This window comes from Cnephaeus nilssonii (assembly GCF_951640355.1).
Source record: "Cnephaeus nilssonii genome assembly, chromosome: 3".
NCBI lineage: Eukaryota > Metazoa > Chordata > Mammalia > Chiroptera > Vespertilionidae > Cnephaeus > Cnephaeus nilssonii.
Genome location: NC_137074.1, coordinates 97,522,771 through 97,542,739, shown reverse-complemented (window position 1 = coordinate 97,542,739; position 19,969 = coordinate 97,522,771). Strand labels below are relative to the sequence as shown.

At 43.2% G+C, this 19,969-nt stretch overlaps 1 protein-coding gene across 1 annotated transcript in view; it reads left to right on the top strand.

Moving 5' to 3' along the window:
• Positions 1-19,969, top strand: part of ROBO2 (roundabout guidance receptor 2) — a gene marked incomplete at its 3' end in the record, with an annotated part of 701,349 nt that overhangs the window by 669,020 nt on the left and 12,360 nt on the right. The window contains exons 23-24 of the mRNA XM_079766360.1: positions 186-446; positions 5,094-5,299. Coding sequence (XP_079622486.1) covers positions 186-446; positions 5,094-5,299 — 467 coding nt within the window. The remainder of the gene's footprint in view (positions 1-185; positions 447-5,093; positions 5,300-19,969) is intronic.

Sequence of the window (19,969 nt, the reverse complement as noted above, 5' to 3'; positions counted from 1 at the left end):
AGAAATTAAGACAACAGCCAGGTGATTTACTATGGTAGCATTGATAACCTGAAAGCATGTGGAAATAAACTGAGAGAACAGTTCAGATACTATTGTTGCCATTGTGGTTGCTGCTTATTGCCAGAATAATTGTGTGTGCGCATGGGTGTATATGCAAATGTGCTTTTTTTCTCTTTTAATTTCAGCTATGACAGTGATAGCTGGTGCCCGCCATTACCAGTACAAACATACTTGCACCAGGGCATGGAAGATGAACTGGAAGAAGATGATGATCGTGTCCCAACACCTCCTGTCCGAGGGGTGGCTTCGTCTCCTGCTATTTCCTTTGGACAGCAGTCCACGGCAACGCTCACTCCATCCCCACGGGAAGAGATGCAACCCATGCTGCAAGCTCACCTGGATGAGCTGACAAGGGCCTATCAGTTTGACATAGCAAAGCAAACATGGTAAATATCATCAGTAGGTCAGGGGGACCTGGGCTTTCAAAACATAGAGAGAGGAAATGTTATTTCATATTAAATTCACAAGAGGTTTTCATGGAACTATACTGCTGGGGTTAGGAATGCTTTTGTACAACTTTTCAATCATCTAGAAATCGACTGAGGAAATGTTAGATAATTTGACCAAAATTTCATAACTACTTAGAGTGAATCGGAGCAAGAAGTTAGATCTGTTGAATTTCAGGTGAAGGTGCTTTTGGCTACACCAGAGTCTTTTCTAAGTTATAGTTTAAATTCAATTAGCTTATCCTTAAACTCACTTCCAATACCATAATAAAAGACTCCTTTTAGATTCTTTAAAGTGCCTATAATTAATTCTGTATGCCGTTGTGAATATATAAATGTAAACTTCTGCAAATCACATATGGTCAGTGTCAGTTATTAAAAGACCTTCTTTGGGCTGAATTAAATGAGACAGGAAAAATTACAATATTAGTAACAATAAGTGCATTAAAAAAAACAGAATAATTACAAATCCAAAATTGTTTTCTTTCTAATAAATCTATAAACTTGCATAAGGTATAAATGGAAATCTACTTAGATGCCCTGTGAAAATATGACAGGAATACAAGTGAGACCAATCCTCATTATTTTGTGCAGTTATTGTTCTCATTTGCCCTCTCTTCTCCCGGTTTTTAAAATGATATCTTAATAATATACCTTTGATTATCTTCTGTTAATTTATACCATGTGCTTGAAATTAGAGTAAATTTTTATGACAGGTTATTTGCTTCCTTTTCATAGTTCTGGCTACTGAAATAAGTTGATAATAAGATAAATCTTATTCACAGTGTTAATGAACTTTTTTAAATACAACTAAACACACAAAGATACACTAAAACCAGGAATATCACTTAAAGCTTATTACAAACATAAGGTATTTTCTTAGAAATAGAGATTCTTGAACTTTTTTTCACAATTATCAGATTTTTTTCAAATTTTAAAGCAATCTACCTTTAAAGTGTTATATTACATCAGACTGCTTTATAAAATACCACTTTTTAAGTTGAAGCCAGAAAATTACCTTCGTTAACTTATGAAGCTGTGCAGTTTAGTTACTTGGCACAGATTCCAGCTCAGGGTTCCAAATATGACTGAGTTTGGAAATCACCTGGACAGCCTTAAACTATGTTGATACCCACCAAGCCCTACTCTGGAGATTCTAATGGCTTGGTGTGGGATTTGACTGGGGGCAGCCAGGTTGGGGCCACCACCACTGCCACGACTTACGAGTTGCGTGACACTGGGCAGTTTATTTAACGTTTCTGTGCTTCAGTTCACTAGAATCCCCACAAAACTCACAGGAAGCGGTTACCCTCAGTTCCAGTGTATTATTGTGAAAAGGTGCACATTAAAGTCAGCCAAGAAAAGAGATGCATGGGGCAGAGTCGAGGACAGTTCCAAAGACAGACTTCCAGTTGTCCTCTCCAGTGGCAATGTGCAGCGGTTCGCAAGGAGCGTTGCCCACCAGGGACGCTCACTTGAGCCCTGAGGTTCAGAGTCTTTATTGGGGCTGTCACACAGACACGGTTGACTACCTGCATGGCTGGCCTCGATCTCCAGCCCTTCCAGAAGGCAAGCAGTTACCTTGTGACTCAAGGATCCCACCACGAGTCTCAATGTTAGACTTTCTGGAGGAGCTGAAGGTCTCCAAAAAACAACAACAACAACAACAACAAAAAAAAACAACAACCACCAAAGACATTTTTATCAGACAGAACATGGAGCTTAGAGATTACCTTTCTGGAGCACAGGGCAAAGGCCTGACTTCTCTTTAGGTAAGGATAAGCTTATTACAATGCATCATAGCTTTGTAGGAATTAAATGAGTTTGCACTTGTGTAGTCCTGGTAAAGAAACGAGCTATATTACAGCTGCTATTATTCAGGTGGGCTTGGGTTTCCACCTGAATTGTTCACTGCTACCTTCTACGCTTAGAGGAGGGCCCACTTAGCGCATGCTCCACAGACATTTCCTAAATGAGTGAACAAAGGAGTTCACCTCCACCTGCTCCAGGTACCCACAGAGCAGACCCTGCTTTCTCAGTGTTTCTCTTCTGTCCAACAATCCCAGAATGCCCTTGCTGACTCCCGCGCAGGGATATGAGAGACCTTGCCCTTCTGGAATGGAAATGCCTCTCGTCTGGGCTGCACATCAACATCACAGGAAAAACATTTACAAAATAGTCACTCCCAGGCTTAAACTCCAGGGATTCTGTTCACATTGACCCCTGAACTGCACAGCATAGTGCCTGCCATGAGGAGATATTTATAAATGTGTGTACCCTCTTTCTGCATTTCAGGGCGTCTCCTAATTCTGCCAAACCTAGAGTACATTTTTCACCCCTTAATGTAGCTCTGCCCCATCAAGAAGTGTCAGGAGTGATGTAGAACGAGTGTGTTGGCCTGTCTGGTCCTCCCCAGGAGCCAAGTGTCCGCCCTTAGAGGAGAATGAATTGTGTATATAAATGGCACCTTACATCCACTTGCTCTTGACTGGGCCCATTTCTTCCTTGATTCACAAACAGGATTCGAGGCCACGCTTCCAGGAAGGTGTAGCCATCCACACTCAAGACTTACTGTAGAAATAGTGAGGGAACCACCTGACTTTTCAAAGAAGGCTTTGTTATGAATTCCAAACAATAACGTGGGACCTCACATTCCTGGTCTGTTAAATTAAAGATGTGGGCCTCATGATATTCAGGTGGCTTCCAGAGCTAACATATTAGGTTTGCTTTTTTAACTGAAAGATCTAGAATCTTGTTAACATTGGAGTTGGCTACAAATTTAAGAATGCAGTTTCAAAAGGAATATTAAGCAATGAAATATTTCCCTCAAAATGAAAATATTAAATAAAATGATCTTATATCTTTAAATAAAAAAAAAACTAACAGTAAAAATGCATAGCACTTGTTTTACATCTCCTTATATAGCAGATGTCTTTTAAATACTTTGTATAAAAATAAAAAGACAATGTGTCCAAGCATGCAGTATATTCACTCCTTAATGACAAATGCAGCGTGAGTTCATTTAGCATTTTACGGTTTACAAGGGTAGGGAACCCTTTTCCTGCCAAGAGCCATTTGGAATTTTATAACGGCAATAGCGGGACATACAAAATTATCAACTTAAAAATTAGCCTGCTATATTTGATCAATCATTTAATTGACTCACCCCTAATGCTTTGGCAGGGCCAGACCCAATGATTTCAAAGGCCTTATACAACCCAATGGGCTGGATGTTCCGCACCCCTGGTTTAGAAGAAACTCTTAAATACTCAAAAAGTGAACCAACTGGACCCCAGCGTTCAGCTCTACATTTTACCAACCATGTGATTTGAAACAAGTCATTTAATTGGACTTCACTTTAATAATTTCGAAAAGAGAGTTCTATCTGCTTCACAAGGTTGAGATTAAAGGTATTCATTTATTCCAGTGGTCGGCAAACCGTGGCTCACGAGCCACATGCGGCTCTTTGACCCCTTGAGTGTGGCTCTTCCACAAAATACCACGTGCGTGCGATTGAAACTTCATGGCCCATGCGCAGAAGTCGGTTTTTGGCTCTCAAAAGAAATTTCAATCGTTGTACTGTTGATATTTGGCTCTGTTGACTAATGAGTTTGCCGACCACTGATTTATTCAGAGGGATTATTGAGCATACCTGAGGGCCTAAACTCAGTGCTGAGAGGAGTCTCTTCTGCCTTCAGGTGCTTAAGACTTTGGTGGGAGGGACTGATGCACAAATAAGTAGCTAGAACACAAGGTGGTCATTCCTCCTCTAAACTGGTTTAAAGTGAAAACACCCGTCATCCTGATTCAGGGGTCATGCAGGAAGAAAACCTGTAGGGCAGGGACTGTGCTCAGGGTTGGGGACAGGGGGGTTGGTACTAGGCCTTTGTGTGACATCTCTTCTTCCTAAGGGCCAGCAGGTCACATAGGTTACACAGGTTGAGTCAAACTCTGACACTAAGCTGGGAACAAAATTATCATATTCTTTTTGGACCAAAATACAGTCAGCTTTATTTTTTTTAATATATTTTTATTGATTTCAGAGAGGAAGGGAGAGGAAGAGAAAGAAACATCAATGATAAGAGGGAATCATTGATTGGCTGCCTCCTGCATGCCCCCTACTGGGGACCAAGCCCGAAACCTGAGCATGTGCCCTTGACCAGAATCGAACCCAGGACCCTTGAGTCTGCAGGCTGACGCTCTATAACTGAGCTGAACTGGCTAGGGCTACAGTCAGCTTTAAATAGTTCCTAGTATTTGTGACAAATATGCCTATTCTCCTTTGGAAGATTTATTTATACTAAATAAATATTATACTAAATAAATTGGTATTTATAGGATGATCTCTGTGGATCATCCTATAAATACCAATTGAAGGGTATTATAATCTAGATTGTTGTTGTGGTGTTGGCAAGTTACATATATGTAGCCCATTGCCTCCGCTGAAATGTAAGAAAGGAGTGTGAGCTTCAAAATTAGTCAAAGGAAAACAGGAAGAGAAAATTAGTTACCATAGCATGCCGTTTCATTCTAATTACAATTTTGTGGAATGCTAACAAGTTTATTTTGCCCCCATTTAAATTCTAGGCACATTCAAAGCAATAATCAACCTCCACAGCCCCCGGTTCCACCATTAGGTTACATGTCCGGAGCCTTGATTTCTGATTTGGAAACAGATGTTCCAGATGATGATGCTGATGACGAGGAGGAGGCTTTGGAGATCCCCAGGCCCCTGAGAGTGCTAGAGCAGACGCCCGGATCCAGTATGGACCATCTGGAGAGCTCTGTGACAGGTAACAGAACACATTTATTAGGAATAACTGACCTGTTTATAACATTAAAATGCATCAAACATCAAATTCTTTTTTATGTAAGATTTATTCCACTCCATTTATCTCAGTAACATTTTAAATAGGCCAATATTAAACACAGAACTCAAAAAGGATTTGGAAATACTTTTGCTTTGCTGCAAAAATGATAAGAAAATTTCATGAATTTTAAAAAGCTTTAAATACATGAAAGAAAACTCAATTATATCCAGGGTTTTCATGAAAATTTCACTCTACTGGAGAACCAAGTCTATTATATAAAAACCTTGTCTTTTAGAAATGATATATTTTATGTAACAGGAACGACACACCAAGTGAATGCAATCTTAATATGATTTTTGATATTTTACTCTGTAAAATCATCATTGATGAAAAAAAGCAAGTGTTCAGAATAAGTATTTCTAAGGTTGCAGGGCTATTATTTTTAAAGTGAAGAAACTGTATAGAGAGATAACCACACATTTATGCATTTCATATTGTTGGATCCAATAGCTGCTTCTCTCCTAAGAAATGTATTGCTCTTTACTCCTCTGGCTTCCTCTTGCCTTGTTCACTGAGTGGAAGGCTGCAGGTGGTATTCTAATAGGATGGTCTCAGTACTGAAGTCTATTTCCCAGGATTAAAATTTATCAAATTTTGTCAGAAAAATTTAAATTCTAATATATACACAATGAATATGGAGAAAAGCAAAAATGTCTTTCTATTCAAGTAGGTACCATTTCTTACACACACACACACACACACACACACACACACACACACCTCTTGCATGACCATAAAGATGTAACTGCTAAAAATGTAAGTTTGCCTTTGCATGTCATTGGGTCTTCTTAGGCAACCTCATAGGCATGTACATGCACATAGTGATGACCCTGAGGTAAATGTATGTAAGAACCAAATATTATAGAAATCAGCATGCTAATGAATATTATTCTAACATGTTTATGTTTCCTTCAAACACATGGCTAGTTAATGGTGCTAAGTTATGTGGGCAATATGTTTTTAGGAGAGGATATTGATCTTACCAAAAGTTACTGTGAGTTCTAAATGTGTGTGTGGTGTGAGCAAATTAGTCATTATTTTCACCTGAATTCTCTGTTAGAGATTTTCATTTTCATGAAATTAATTACCATTTTTTACTAAATAGAAATAACAGTGATATTCCATTCCCTGAAATTCTAGAGTCAACCAAAATGATAATGCAATTATACCATAGAGGTGGGCTTCTAAGCCTGTACATAAAATTATTCAGGATTGTGGGTATATTATATTCCAACAGTTGCTACGTTAAAGAATACCAGCAGTTAACAAGGTATAGAGCCCATATTTATAAAGAAAATAAGTATATTAATTTCAAATATTTTCATAGCAACTAAGACATTTCTGAGGAATTTCTTAAATTTTGACATAAAGTTTCATAAATGGAAAAAGCAAAGAAAAATGGAAAATATCAGTAGTTCCATATTTAATGAACTCAGTGTCTTAGTCTGGGCAGGCTGCTGTAACAAAATACCATAGACTGGTTGGCTTAAACAGCAAACATTAATTTCTCACCATTCTGGAGGCTGGAAAGTCCAAGATCAAAGTGACAGCAGATTTAGCTCCTAGTGAGAACTCTCTTCATGATTCCCAGACTGCTCTCTTCTCTCTGTACCCTCACAAGGCAGTTAGAGAGAGAGCATGCTCTCTGGTCTCTTTGTGAGGTCACTAATCCCATCAGGAGGACCTCACACTCATGACTTCCTCTGAACCTAATTACCTCCAAAGGCCTCGCCTCACAGTGCCATCACATTAAGTGTTAGGGCCTGAACATGTACATTTTCGGGGGATACCAACATTCGGTCTGTAAAACTCAGTAATGGAAAATGTATTTGCCAAATTGTTATGTTATTTATAAATTCTCACAACAAACACTTATTGAATGCCTAATTCTTCCAACCACTCAGCTAAGAATTGAGATTTAATAATATGATAATAATAATAATAACTTGCACATATATAACCCTTAGTAAGTGAAAGGCACTTTTCTAAGCACTGGCCTGTGTTTTTGTGTGGGCCTTAGTGAGCTAACAATATTTCTTACATTTTTAAATGGTTATAAGAAAATAAGAAACAATAAAAAACAAAGACTGTATGGCAGAGAAGGCAAAGCCTAAAATATTTAGTGACTTATTTTATCTAAAAAGTTTGCTGACCCTTGTTCTAAATTTTAATATATATTAACTCATTTAATCATCACTTTATTTTTTATTTTCAGAATTGATAAACTACATACATATATATTTATTGAATTTATTGAGGTTACAACAGTTAATAATACAGGTTTCATGTGTACAATTCTATAATACATCATCTGTGTATTGTATTGTGAGTTCACTACCCAAAGTCTAGTCTCCTTCCATCACCATTTATCCTCCTTTTACCCTCTTTGACTTGTCCTCAACCTCCCTTCCCTGTTTATTCTCTTTTTATAGAAAAGGAATTGTGTCACAGATGGGTTTAAAGTCCTTTTCAATGTCACATAAGTGGTAGAAGAAGATTCAAAATCAGTCAGTCTTATGCTAAAGACTAGAGGCCCAGTGCACGAAAATTCATGCACTGTGGCGGGGGGGGGGGGGGTCCTTCAGCCCAGCCTGCCCCCTCTCACAGTCCAGGAGCCCTCAGGGGTTGTCCTACTGACAGCTTAGGGCCACTCCCCAGGGGGAGCGGACCTAAGCCGCAGTCTGGCCTCCCTCTCCGGGAGGCGACCAGGCCAATCAGGGGAAGGCGCCGCCCCCATCACCCCACTGCTACTGCCACTGCTGGCTGCCACCACGCTGCTGGCCCTTGGCCCTTGCTTCTTAGTGCTGACCCAGCCCCCCCACCTGGCTGGGGCCAGGCCGGCTGGGGGAGGGACTGTCGGAGGTTGAGGCACAGCAGGACCCACCTGGTCCAGTCTCTGTGGAGGCATGGCGCTGGGACCTGGCCTATGCCGCTGCCTCTGTGGCTGCCTCTGTGGAAGGGGGAGCTCTGAGACCAGGGCCTCTGCAGAAGGGTCCACAGCACTGGATTGGCCTGCACCTCCGCCTCTCCCATGCCACCGCCTCTCCCGCGCTGCCGGCCCTCGGCCCTCGCAGCCACTGCAGCTTTGTCCGGAAGGATGTCCAGAAGGATGTCCAGAAGACGTCCAGTTTAACTAGCATATTACCTTTTTGTTAGTATACATAAGTTATCATAATCCCTGCTATGGAAATGCCCAACTTTTTCTAATGTCTGGATGTAGTATATTTAAGGGGAAAATGATTTTCCAGTCTATTACTTAACCTCTCTCTTTCTCTCTCTCCCTCTCTCTCTCTCTCTCTCTCTCTCTCTCTCTCTCTCTCTGCCCCCTCTCTACATTTGAATAAATAGAATATGTAATTTCATCCCTGAAAACATTATTTCTTACCCTTATACACTAAACCAAGATCAAAAAATAGTAATTTTTAGGAAAAAAAAACACCTTTATTTTTCTCATATTTATTTCTATATTCAAGAATAGTTACTCATTCTAATAAAATTCAACTCTATCAGCACTTTTTAAAGGAAATCTCATTTTTATAATTTTAATTTGTACTTGGAGTTTAAACCTGTTTGGTTGTAAAAAGTATAAAGATGTGTTGATCACAGCACAGTGCACTCTATTGGGGGCTGGAAAGTGCACATGAAGGATTGTGTTAGCCTTCAGGAATACGCTTGAAATATTTCTTCGTAAACGCCAAACCCACATTTGGGTAACAGGATGGGAAGCCTTCAATACTTCTTTCTGTAACGTTTACGGTGGGAGTCCAGTGTAAATGTTTCCTGAATTTAATGACTCCACCACAGGCAAAAAGAAACAGAAGGCAATGGGAGAGGAGGCAGGAGGAAAATGTCCTACAAGTGGAGCCAAGATCGGAACTGCCACATTGATCACAGAGAGTAACACTGAGAGCGAGTGCTGGGAAGGGAAATGGAAAAAAAAAGTTCCCTTCTCTGCTGGACCCCACAGAAATACCGCAGCTGAAAGGAAATTGTGACTCTATATTTTCTGTACTTTATGTCTTTTGAGGTTTTACTTGAACTCCCAAACCAGATCATTTTGAAATCAATAAAACCTGGCAGCCTCAACATCTTATTGGACCACACAGCTTTTAGAAAATTGGCCACTTAAACGTGTGACCTGACTCCTTGCTTTTGTTGCAAAAAATGTAAGGAAAATATTTCAATATTAGGGAAATTTCAGAAATATTGCTAAAAATAATTGTTGTTTTCTTAGACTACCTCCACAGCTTTGCTGTATTATAAAAGAAATTAAATATAATCTCCAAAATGTGACAGATAAAAGGGGAACATCATCTGTTCAATTTTTATCTGAACAGAACAAGTTAACAGCTATGAAATATCCAAAGAAAGATATTTTATAACTAGTGGCCCAGTGCACGAAATGTGTGCATGGGGAAGGGGTGGTCCCTCAGCCTGGCCTGCATCCTCTCCAAGGGAGAGGGACCCCTGTGGGATCGGGCCTAAACCTGCAGTTGGACAAACCCCTCACAATGTGGGACTACTGGCTCCTAACCGCTCACCTGCCTGCCTGCTTGATCTCCCCTAACCACTCTGCCTGCTGGCCTGCTTGCCCCCAACTACACCCCCCCACCAGCCTGATCACCCCCAACTGCCCTCCCCTCCTGGTCTGATCACCCATAACCACTTCTGCCTCAGCCCCACCACCATGGCTTTGTCCAGAAGGACATCTGGAAGGTCTCATGGTCTAATTAGCATATTACCCTTTTATTAATATAGATAGGATATAACATACTGCCATAACTATAATATATCTACCAGTATTACTCTATGAGAATGCATACTTCATCCAATAGGAAGGCATCTAATACATTACATTGTATATGTTGTAAGTAGTAGGAAATACTGTATTCATAGCAATAATATACACCCTGTGACTTCCCTTCCTGATCTGGGAATGGTTCCCCAGTTCTTTTGATGTTTCCTGGCCCCTAATGTATTTTTTTTTGTCATTCAGTGTAACTTTATTTACTGTTTATTGCACATGATTTGAGGTCTTTAATTTCTAACCACCAAAGATTCAAAGGATTATTTTTTCCATGAAATTTAACATTAACATTAGTGAATTCATGTATTCATGTGTTTTTATTGTAAACATCTGAATTATTCACATTGTCATAGATCCTGAACTCATAAGTGTGGACCATGCACAGGCTGGCAGCAAGCCAGGAAGCCACTCTGCAAGCAAACAGATACTCTTCATAAGGAGAAAAGTCATAGCACAACATTTAATGTCCAACCTGAGTCACCTCAGAATGTTATATATATTGACTTCTTAATTCATATAGTATTGGGAACTCAACTGCTTGGTTGGTGGCGGGGTTGACCTGGTTTTGGGAGGATTATTTCTGAAATAATTAAGGAAAGGAGGGCTCAATCTTTCTTCTTGGTTGCTTGCTCCTCCCCAGCACCTTCATTTCTTCTCGTCCTCAGCTTCTTGGGCATCTTCTCCTTCACCTTCACCTCATTCTTCCTCCTTTGCATCCTCAAATTCTTCCTTGGCACCTTCTTCCTCTTCCTCTCCTTCCTCTTCCTCCGCCTCTTCCTTCTCCTTTTCCTCCTCTTCAGCTTCTCCTTCAGAAGGGGGTTCATCCTTAGCTTCCTCAGCTTTTGCAGCCTCAATGATCTCCTCCACCTCGATCTGCTCCTCCTGGACGTGGCTGGTGTATTAAGAAGGGAAGGAGTGAGCAGACATCAAGTAGGAGCTAGTCTGTAAACCACCGTAGGCAGATCACCAAAGACCTGGGAATTCTGGTAGTAGCCGCTGGCTATGCTTCCCACGCTGGTGAAACTGAGCCGGGTCTCCTCACCTTCCAAGAGTTTCCTGTGAGCTGCGATGTCAATATCCGAAACTATCTTCACATTGAAGAGGTCCTGGTATTCTTTTAAATATCCTGCCATTTCACTCTTTGTGGTTCTCAACTCATTTTCTAATTTGTTGATTGTGTCCTGCATAGCACTAACGTCAGAGTTCTGCTTATCCTCCAGCTCTTGCAGCTGCTTTCCCAGCACTTTGTTCATGCCCCAGCTTGCTTCAATCTCCAGGGTCTTGGCCTTAAGCAGTCGCTGGCCCGCACCACGTAGGTGCTCTTGGCAGTGCTCTCTGTCAGCATGGTGAAGCGGCTCTTGTATCATTCTTCGGCATTCTGCATGTTCTTGGCAGCCAGCTTCTCATACTGGGTGCGGATGTCCTTGAGCATAGCGGAGAAGTCGGACTTGGAGAACACGTCCATCTCCACGGAGATCTGAGCATACTGGACATGCACCTTCTTCAGAAAGGCGATTTTGTCCATCAGGCTTTTGATGCACTTTTCCAGCTCGACGCTGGCAAGAGCCGCCTCATCTGCACCTTTGCTCACCTCCATCAGCCAGCCCTCTGCATCCTCATGGTTCAGCACCTCTTCCGGGTAGTTCGCCTGGAGGTTGTTCCCAGCCACTTCAGAGCCCCGGTGCCTCCTAACTGCCCACTTCCCTCTCCTCTCCAGGGACAGGGCGCGGTGGGGCAGGGCACAGGCATCGCATTTTCATTAAAATGTTCAACCCTGGCCTGCTCCACCGGTGTCCTCAGGTGGCCCGGGGCAGACAGTGATCCCGGAGACCCTGGCCACCCCCGCCTACGGAGCCCGCAGGCAAAGTCAGGCACTGACCACGCTACCTGCCCAGTCCCGATTGCACCCTGGACCCCATGGGTGACATCAGGTGCTATCCATGCCGCCTTCCTGGTCCTGATCGCTGCCTGGACCCCGCGGGCAGTGTCAGGCGCTGTTCATGCCGCCTGCCTGGTACCGATAGCTCCCTGGATCCCACAGACAGCATCAGGCGCTGCCTGCTAGAACTGCCCAGTCCCGATTGCCGCCTGCACCCCGCAGGTGATGTCAGGTGCTACCCATGCCGCCTGCCAGGTCCCGATCATCCCCTGGACCCCACAGACAATGTCAGGTGATGTCCATGCCGCCAGCCAGGTCCAGATTGCCGCGGGGACCCCACAGGGCAGCGTCAGGCGGTGTCCATGCCACCTGCCCAGTCCCGATTGCCACCTGGACCCCGTGGGTAGTGTCAGCCGCTGTCCATGCTGCCTGCCCAGTCCCTATCTCCCCCTGGACCCCGCGGGTAGCGTCAGGTGCTGTCCATGCTGCCTGTCTGGTCCCAATAGCACCCTGGACCCCACGGGCAGCGTCAGGTGCTGTCCATGCCACTTGCCAGGTCCTGATCTCCCCCTGGACCCCGCGAGCAGCGTCAGGCGCTGCCTGCTGAAACTGCCCGGTCCCGATCGCCGCCTGGACCCCGCGGGTGACATCAGGCACTGCCCATGCTGCCTGCCTGGTCCTAATGGTACCCTGGACCCCGCGGGCAGCATCAGGCACTGTCCATGCCACTTGCCAGGTCCCCATCACCCCCTGGGCCCCACGAGCAGCGTCAGGCAATGCCTGCTGGAACTGCCCAGTCCCGATCGCCACCTGGACTCCGCTGGATGACGTCAGGCACTATTTGCCAGGCCAGCCCAGTCCCGATCACCACCTGGACCCCGCGGGTGACATCAGGCGCTGTCCATGCCGCCTGCCCATCCAGATCGCCCCCTGGACCCCGCGGACAGCTGCCATGCTTAGTCCCAAAGGCTTCCCGGTCCCGCAGGTGATGTCAGGCGCTGTCCGCTGGGCCTGCCCGGTCCCGATTACCGCCTGGACCCCGCGGACAGCATCAGGTGCTGCCTGCCGAGTCTGCCCGGTCACTATCCTGGCCTGGACCTTGTGGGTGACATCAGACGCTGCCCACCAGGCCTGCCGGGTCTATGGCGGCCTGGACCGTTCGGGCTAAGTCAGGCAGCACCGGCTTGCCTCCCTTCTCTGCCCACCCCGCTTGCTTGCTTCCCTTCTCCGCCGCCCCACCTGCTTGCTTCTCCGCAGCTTCGCTCCCTTCTGCAGTGCTTCGCTTCTTTCTACGCTGTCTTGATATGCAAATTAACCGCCATCTTGGTTGGGCTAATTTGCATACTCACCCTGATTGGCTGGTGGGCGTGGCTTGGGCATAGCGAAGGTAGGTCAATTTGCATATCAAATTCCATGTGGGTGGAATTGTTTCATGTTCAAATTTTTTTTTGAGTGAAAGAGGGACCTCTAAAGATCAGACATGTTTTCCTACATCTAGGTAGAAATCAATATTTGGATTGATTTGTCCAAAGACACTTATAACTGAAGATTTTATTGAACAGACTAGAGGCCCGGTGTATGAATTTGTGCATGGGTGGGTTCTTCCCGGCCCACCCCAATGGGGGCCCATCAGGCTGGGCAGCAGGGGGAGGGGCCGCGGGAGGTTGGCCAGTAGGCCCCACCCCCAATCAGGGTGTTGGGGGCCGATGGGTGGCTGGGCCGGGGCGAGGGGGCTGATCAGGGTCTAGTCGTTCCGGTCATTCTGGTCGTTCCGCCGTTCTGGGTGCTGGGCTTTTATATATATAGACAGTTAGACAGATTGTACTTAATAGGAAGATTTTCTGGATTACATATTGACTGAAAAAAATGGGGGACAGCCAGTTTTTGTATCTCATAAAAATGGTAATGCAACAATTAGTATAAAGCACAGACTTTACTCTAGCTTATTAGGTCTAAGGATAAGGATTTATCAGCCAGGAAGGATTTAGCATAAAATGAAATGTAAATGAATTGATGACTGATCATAAATTAATTTTAGTGCTGAGCTGTAATAGAGACACAGCAAGATACCACTTTATCACGGTATTTTACTGCTCAGTGACATTTGAGCAACAACTTAATGTCCTGTATACAGTTCTTTAACAGCTGGAATAAATATGGGGGGTTATATTTTTAATTTTATTTTTTACCTTTCAACAATTTTGAACCTAAGATATTTAGAAAGATTGAAAATGTAAACATAGATAAATTTGGCTATGTGGCATAAATTAATTTTTCATTAAAAGTTTAAATATGTATTGATTATGTTTGGGGCTATAACATGTCAAGTTGCTATGGATTGGTTGTAATTTGTAAACATTCTCTACCTGAGCTGTTTTACTTAGAATCATTTTAATTTTTATATTTACATTAACATTTATAAATAAAACCAATTATGCTTGTTTTCTAATTCATGAATCAATGTTTTTATTTTCTTCCAATAGCTGTCTTTTTTTTGCTAGTTCATATAAATCTTCAGGCCATTCTTGATGTTTAAATATAAAAAATGGGAAAGAATGGTAACCACAGGGAGGTGAAATTGCCCAACATGGCCAAATCCCTGTGGCTCACATCTCTTCAACTCTGAAGTTATCTGCTTCATTTCTTTGCTCTTACAGAGAGTAGGAAGGAAAGAATAGCTGGTGTTCTTTCTATTTTCACAAACACTCAAACCCAGGTCTTCCATGCTACTCTCTCTTCCCAGGAAAGGAAACAAAATCACGGAAAACTTCATGAGTAAGGAATTTCTGAACACATGGCAAGGAGTATTAACATTGAGATAAATTCAGATCAAGAACACAGAGGCAGGAAAGCAGTTGCATAGTTTAGGGTTTAGCAAATTTGTACATGGAAATCCTCATATAGAGGGACTCACTGTTGCAAGGAGATGAACAGGGGTTCTTTGAAAAAGTCAAACTAAACTTTCTGTTAAGAGATCTCAGAGGGTGGCATTTCTTTAGTGACACTGCTGTGGTGTAGGATTTTTCCTAAGTTTTACATGTTCAGAGACTAAGTTTGTCCAAATGCTAAATCTTTGGAATAGAACCACACAGCAAGCCAACTTGAACAACAAAAAACACCAACCAACCAACAAACAAAAACAGACCCAACTATAGTGGAGAAAGAAACATTTTTAAAAAGAAGGGAGGGGGCTTTGTACATTTAGATGAGTGAGTATGAATAGAAAAGTCAGAAGAAAATGTAAATTGCTACCTAATGTAACATTGTTGTCTTAATTTGAATAAGATACTGATAAATATCAATATTCAAGTTATCAAATCATAGTCAAGATTGATATATATATTAGGGGCCCAGTGCACAAATTCGTGCGCCTTGAAAGGAACTGTGGGCTGCGAGGCTGCAGTGGGCATAGGGGCGGGTCTCAGCCCATCCTCTGCGCCCCCGCCCGGTCCCTCCCGCCAAAGCTCCTGGTCCCCTGTCTGCCTGCAGCCCCGCTCCCGCCACTGCCGCTCCCACACACTGCTGGGCGCCAGCCCCGCTCACACCCACTGATGGCGCAGAGTGATTGGGTCCAGCACCAGCAGCGGGTGCAAGCAGGGCCGGTACTGTCAGCAAGTGTGAGCAGCGGCTGCTGCCCCAATCACCCCTCAGGAGTAGGGGGAGGTGGAGAAGCCCTGAGGGGCGATCGGGGCTGGCAGCCACCACTCGCACCCACTGATGGCACCAAGCAATCGGGGCCAGCACTGGCTGCCGGCAGCGGGTGCAAGTGGGGCCAGCCCCGGCAGCAGGTGTGAGTGCCAGGTGGGAACTCAGTGCGAGGGAGGAAAGAATTTTCAGTAACCACCAGAAGCTCACCCAGATGACAGCGACTGGTACACCACCTTGATCTGGCATTCCCACTCACCTGCTCCACCATCCTGCTGCAGCTGACACCCGCCATGTTCCGTGCGTGCCCACTGGTGGTCAGCGCACATCAAGACAACTGGTTGTTCTGCGGTTCAGTCTATTTGCATATTAGCCTTTTATTATATAGGATATTTTTTCTTCTTTTAGGTAATTACATCATTGCTTTTTTCCATTGTCCAAGTAATTGACAAAAGTTGACTAATATTGTATTTCTTTTTATTTACTTATTTACTTATTTATTTATTTATTTATTTTTAATAAATCTTTATTGTTCAGATTATTACAATTGTTCCTCTTTCCCCCCCCCCCCCCCCATAGCTCCCCTCCACCCGGTTCCCACCTCACCCTCTGCCCTTACTTCCCTCCCCCACTGTCCTCATCCATAGGTGTAAGATTTTTGTCCAGTCTCTTTCCGCACCCCCCACACCCCTTTCCCCTTGAGAATTGTCAGTCCACTCCCTTTCTATGACCCTGATTCTATTATATTCACCAGTTTATTCTGTTCATCAGATTTTCTATTCACTTGATTTTTAGATTCACTTGTTGATAGATAAGTATTTGTTGTTCATAATTTTTATCTTTACCTTTTACTTCTTCTTCCTCTTCTTAAAGAATACCTTTCAGCATTTCATATAATACTGGTTTGGTGGTGATGAACTCCTTTAGCTTTTTCTTATCTGTGAAGCTCTTTATCTGACCTTCAATTCTGAATGATAGCTTTGCTGTGTAGAGTAATCTTGGTTGTAGGTTCTTGCTATTTATCACTTTGAATATTTCTTGCCACTTCTTTCTGGCCTGCATAGTTTCTGTTGAGAAATCAGCTGACAATCATATGGGTGCTCCCTTGTAGGTAACTAACTATTTTTCTCTTGCTGCTTTTAATATTCTCTCTTTGTCTTTTGCTCTTGGCATTTTAATTATGATGTGTCTTGGTGTGGTCCTCTTTGGATTCCTTTTGTTTGAGGTTCTGTGCACTTCCTGGACTTGTCATTCTATTTCTTTCACCAGGTAGGGGAAGTTTTCTGTCATTATTTCTTCAAATAGGTTTTCAATATCTTGCTCTCTCTCTTCTTCTGGCACCCCCATAATTTGGATGTTGGTACGCTTGAAGTTGTCCCAGAGGCTCCTTACACTATCTTCATATTTTTGGATTCTTTTTTCTTTATGCTTTTCTGGTTGGGTGTTTTTTGTTTCTTTGTATTTCAAATCTTTGACTTGATTCTTGCGATCCTCTAGTCTGCTGTTGGATCTCTGTATATTATATTTCATTTCAGTCAGTGTATGCTTAATTTCTAGTTGGTCCTTTGTCATATCCTCAAGGGTCTCACTAAATTTATTGGCCTTATCTAGAAAATTCTTGAAAAACCTTATAACCGTGATTTTGAACTCTATATCCAGTCATTTGCTTTCCTCCATTTCTTTCATTTGTGACCTCTTTCTTTGTCTCCACATTTTGGCTGCTTCCCTGAGTTGATAGAGTGGCTTTTTGTGCTAGGTGTCCTATAGGGCCCAGTGGCTCAGCCTCCCCAGTTACCTGAGGTGGACACTCTTGGTGCACCCCTTTGTGGGCTGTGTGCACATACTTGGTGTAGTTATGCCTTGATTGTTGTTGGTATCACTGGGAGGAATTGACCTCCAGGCCAATTGGCTGTGAGGATCAGCTGTGTCTACGATGGGAGAACTTCTATGCTGGAGACACCCTTATGAGACAAGACTTGTTTCAATGGGGCTTTGGTGCTCACTGAGTCTGCCCCCTGAGTGTGTCCCTTATGGATCTGAAGAGTTGTAATCTGGATGGTCCTACTCTGACCCCTGGGTACACTGGCTCTTGGATCTTCAAGGAGGTGCTAATTTAGCCTCTGCCTGAGGCCACCCAGCAGGAGCTACGGACAAATCTGCAGATTCCTCTTCTTTGTTTGGGTTTTAGAAGTGCCCAGATGAGGCCCAGCTGTGAAGCATTGCAAGCTGCTGTGGGGCCTTGCGCCTTCTTTTGGATGTTCTGGGTCTCACTGACACAGGTGCAGTTTGTTAGTTAAGTTCAGAATTCAAAGGACCAGGCCATTCATATGCAAAAGCCTCTGCGCTCAGCTGGACTGGGGCAGAGTCTCAGGGAGTAGCAAACAGCTATGGCTTCCCGTCAGCCCTGCCCTAAGAGGCCCCTGGGTCTCAGTGTCCCGTGGTAATCTAGTAATCGCTGCGAGCACGTCTGAGAGAAAGCCGCCCTAAAGTTTTGCCCGCTGCCAGACAGTCCAGTTTCTCCCCGTATGAGTCTGGGTCCCCAGAGTCTCACCCGGAACTGGAGTTCAGAGCAGTCAGGAGCTTTTGTCTCCCGCCTGATCGAGAAAGCCAGCCGTGTACTCAGTTGCCAGCCCTCTCCGCGCGTGTGCCTCCGTACCTCTGCCTTTACTTCCGCAGCTCCTCTGAGTCTCAGTGTGCTTTTCTCTTTCCTTCTAGTTGTAGAATTTCCACTCAGCCAGCCTTCCTGTGGTTCTGGATGATGTTCGTTTTGTCTTTTAGTTGTAGTTTTGAAATTGTTGTGCAAGGCAGCAGTTCAGGTGTTTATCTACGCCGCCATCTTGGTTTCTCGAACCGAACATTGTACTTCTTATTTAGTGTTTTCTAGGAGTTCTTATAAGCACATTCTGTAACTAAAATAAGGTAATTACTAGGGAATTACACATGGAATAGAATCACAAATAGAATTTATAGTGAATAATGAAAATGTTTAAGATATTTAATTTAATATTCTTGATGTTTATTGAAATGTCTACTGTGCAATGTCCCCGTATAAGAGATATAAAAGTGAATGAGACATTTTCTAGAAGAGGAAACATATATGCAGCAAACTGTAGTTTGTAGAGACCTGATGTGCTACTGTGTGAATACTGTTTGAAAAACACAGGAGGCAGAGAGATTGATTCTCCTTTAGACAGGGTTGAAGGTGAGGCAGAATCAGGGTGATCAAAGAGATGATATTGATTTGGACTTTAAAGTTTCACAGTGGTTAATAGAGTCAGTCACAATTCAGAGGTGTGTGAGTAATGTTATATGGGTGAGGCAACAGGACTACACAGGCTGTAAGAGGAAATGGGGCTAGAAAGGTAGGCTGGGCTTGATATTGAAGAATCTCAAATACCCAGTTTGGTGTTTGAATGTGGCATTGGCAAACTAGGTAAGCTTGAATGTGAAAAGTGTTTCAGAAAATTAATTCAGTGACAATGAGGAACATAGAGGGACTAGAAGAAAATCAGTTGGGAATGAAATTGAGGCTGTTCTAAAGGAGATGCTTGTTTGGAGAGTGAGTTTCAGATAGCTGACACAGATGTGTTCACAGATGTTGAGTAGACATTTAGAAACATGGAAAACAGAACATAGGAGGGACTGGCCTGAGCTTTCACGGGTTTCAAAACTATCCTCGGTTCCAGGGTTTTGAGTTCTTTTGTGATTACTGACTGAATCACTTTGATATGTTTCTTATCTACTGTAACATTATATTGCAAAGCCTAGTGCATCATTTCTCCCTTCATTTTGAACTGTTGGTCCTTGACTTGTGATTATTAAATCAGAAATGGTTCTCTCGGAGGAGGCTCAGTTGCTGGTGTTATCTCGGCTTCCTTTCAGTGGCCTGTGTCAAGGGAATTTGTTTTGAAAGTAAAAAGTGTATCTCTGTGCTTTTGGCAAATAGAATCAAAACTCTATCTTTTTCTGCTACACTTAACACCCTTTTAACTTCTCAAATCCTTCTAACCTCTTCGGTTTCTGTTTTCTCTCTCTCAAAAGTGCATGAACCCGTGTGATTGTATCCTGGCCCCTTTACTAAAAAAGTACAAATGCTTCATCATAGCAACATACTTTTGTTTCTTAAATATTGGAGAAAAGCAGAAAAAAATCTATGGCGCTTGACTTTGATGTCTTGTATATGAATATGTGTTTGGTTTATTTAGAAACCTTAAGTTAGTGTTCCATAAATATTTAATTCTTTTTTTTAAAAAAAATTTGA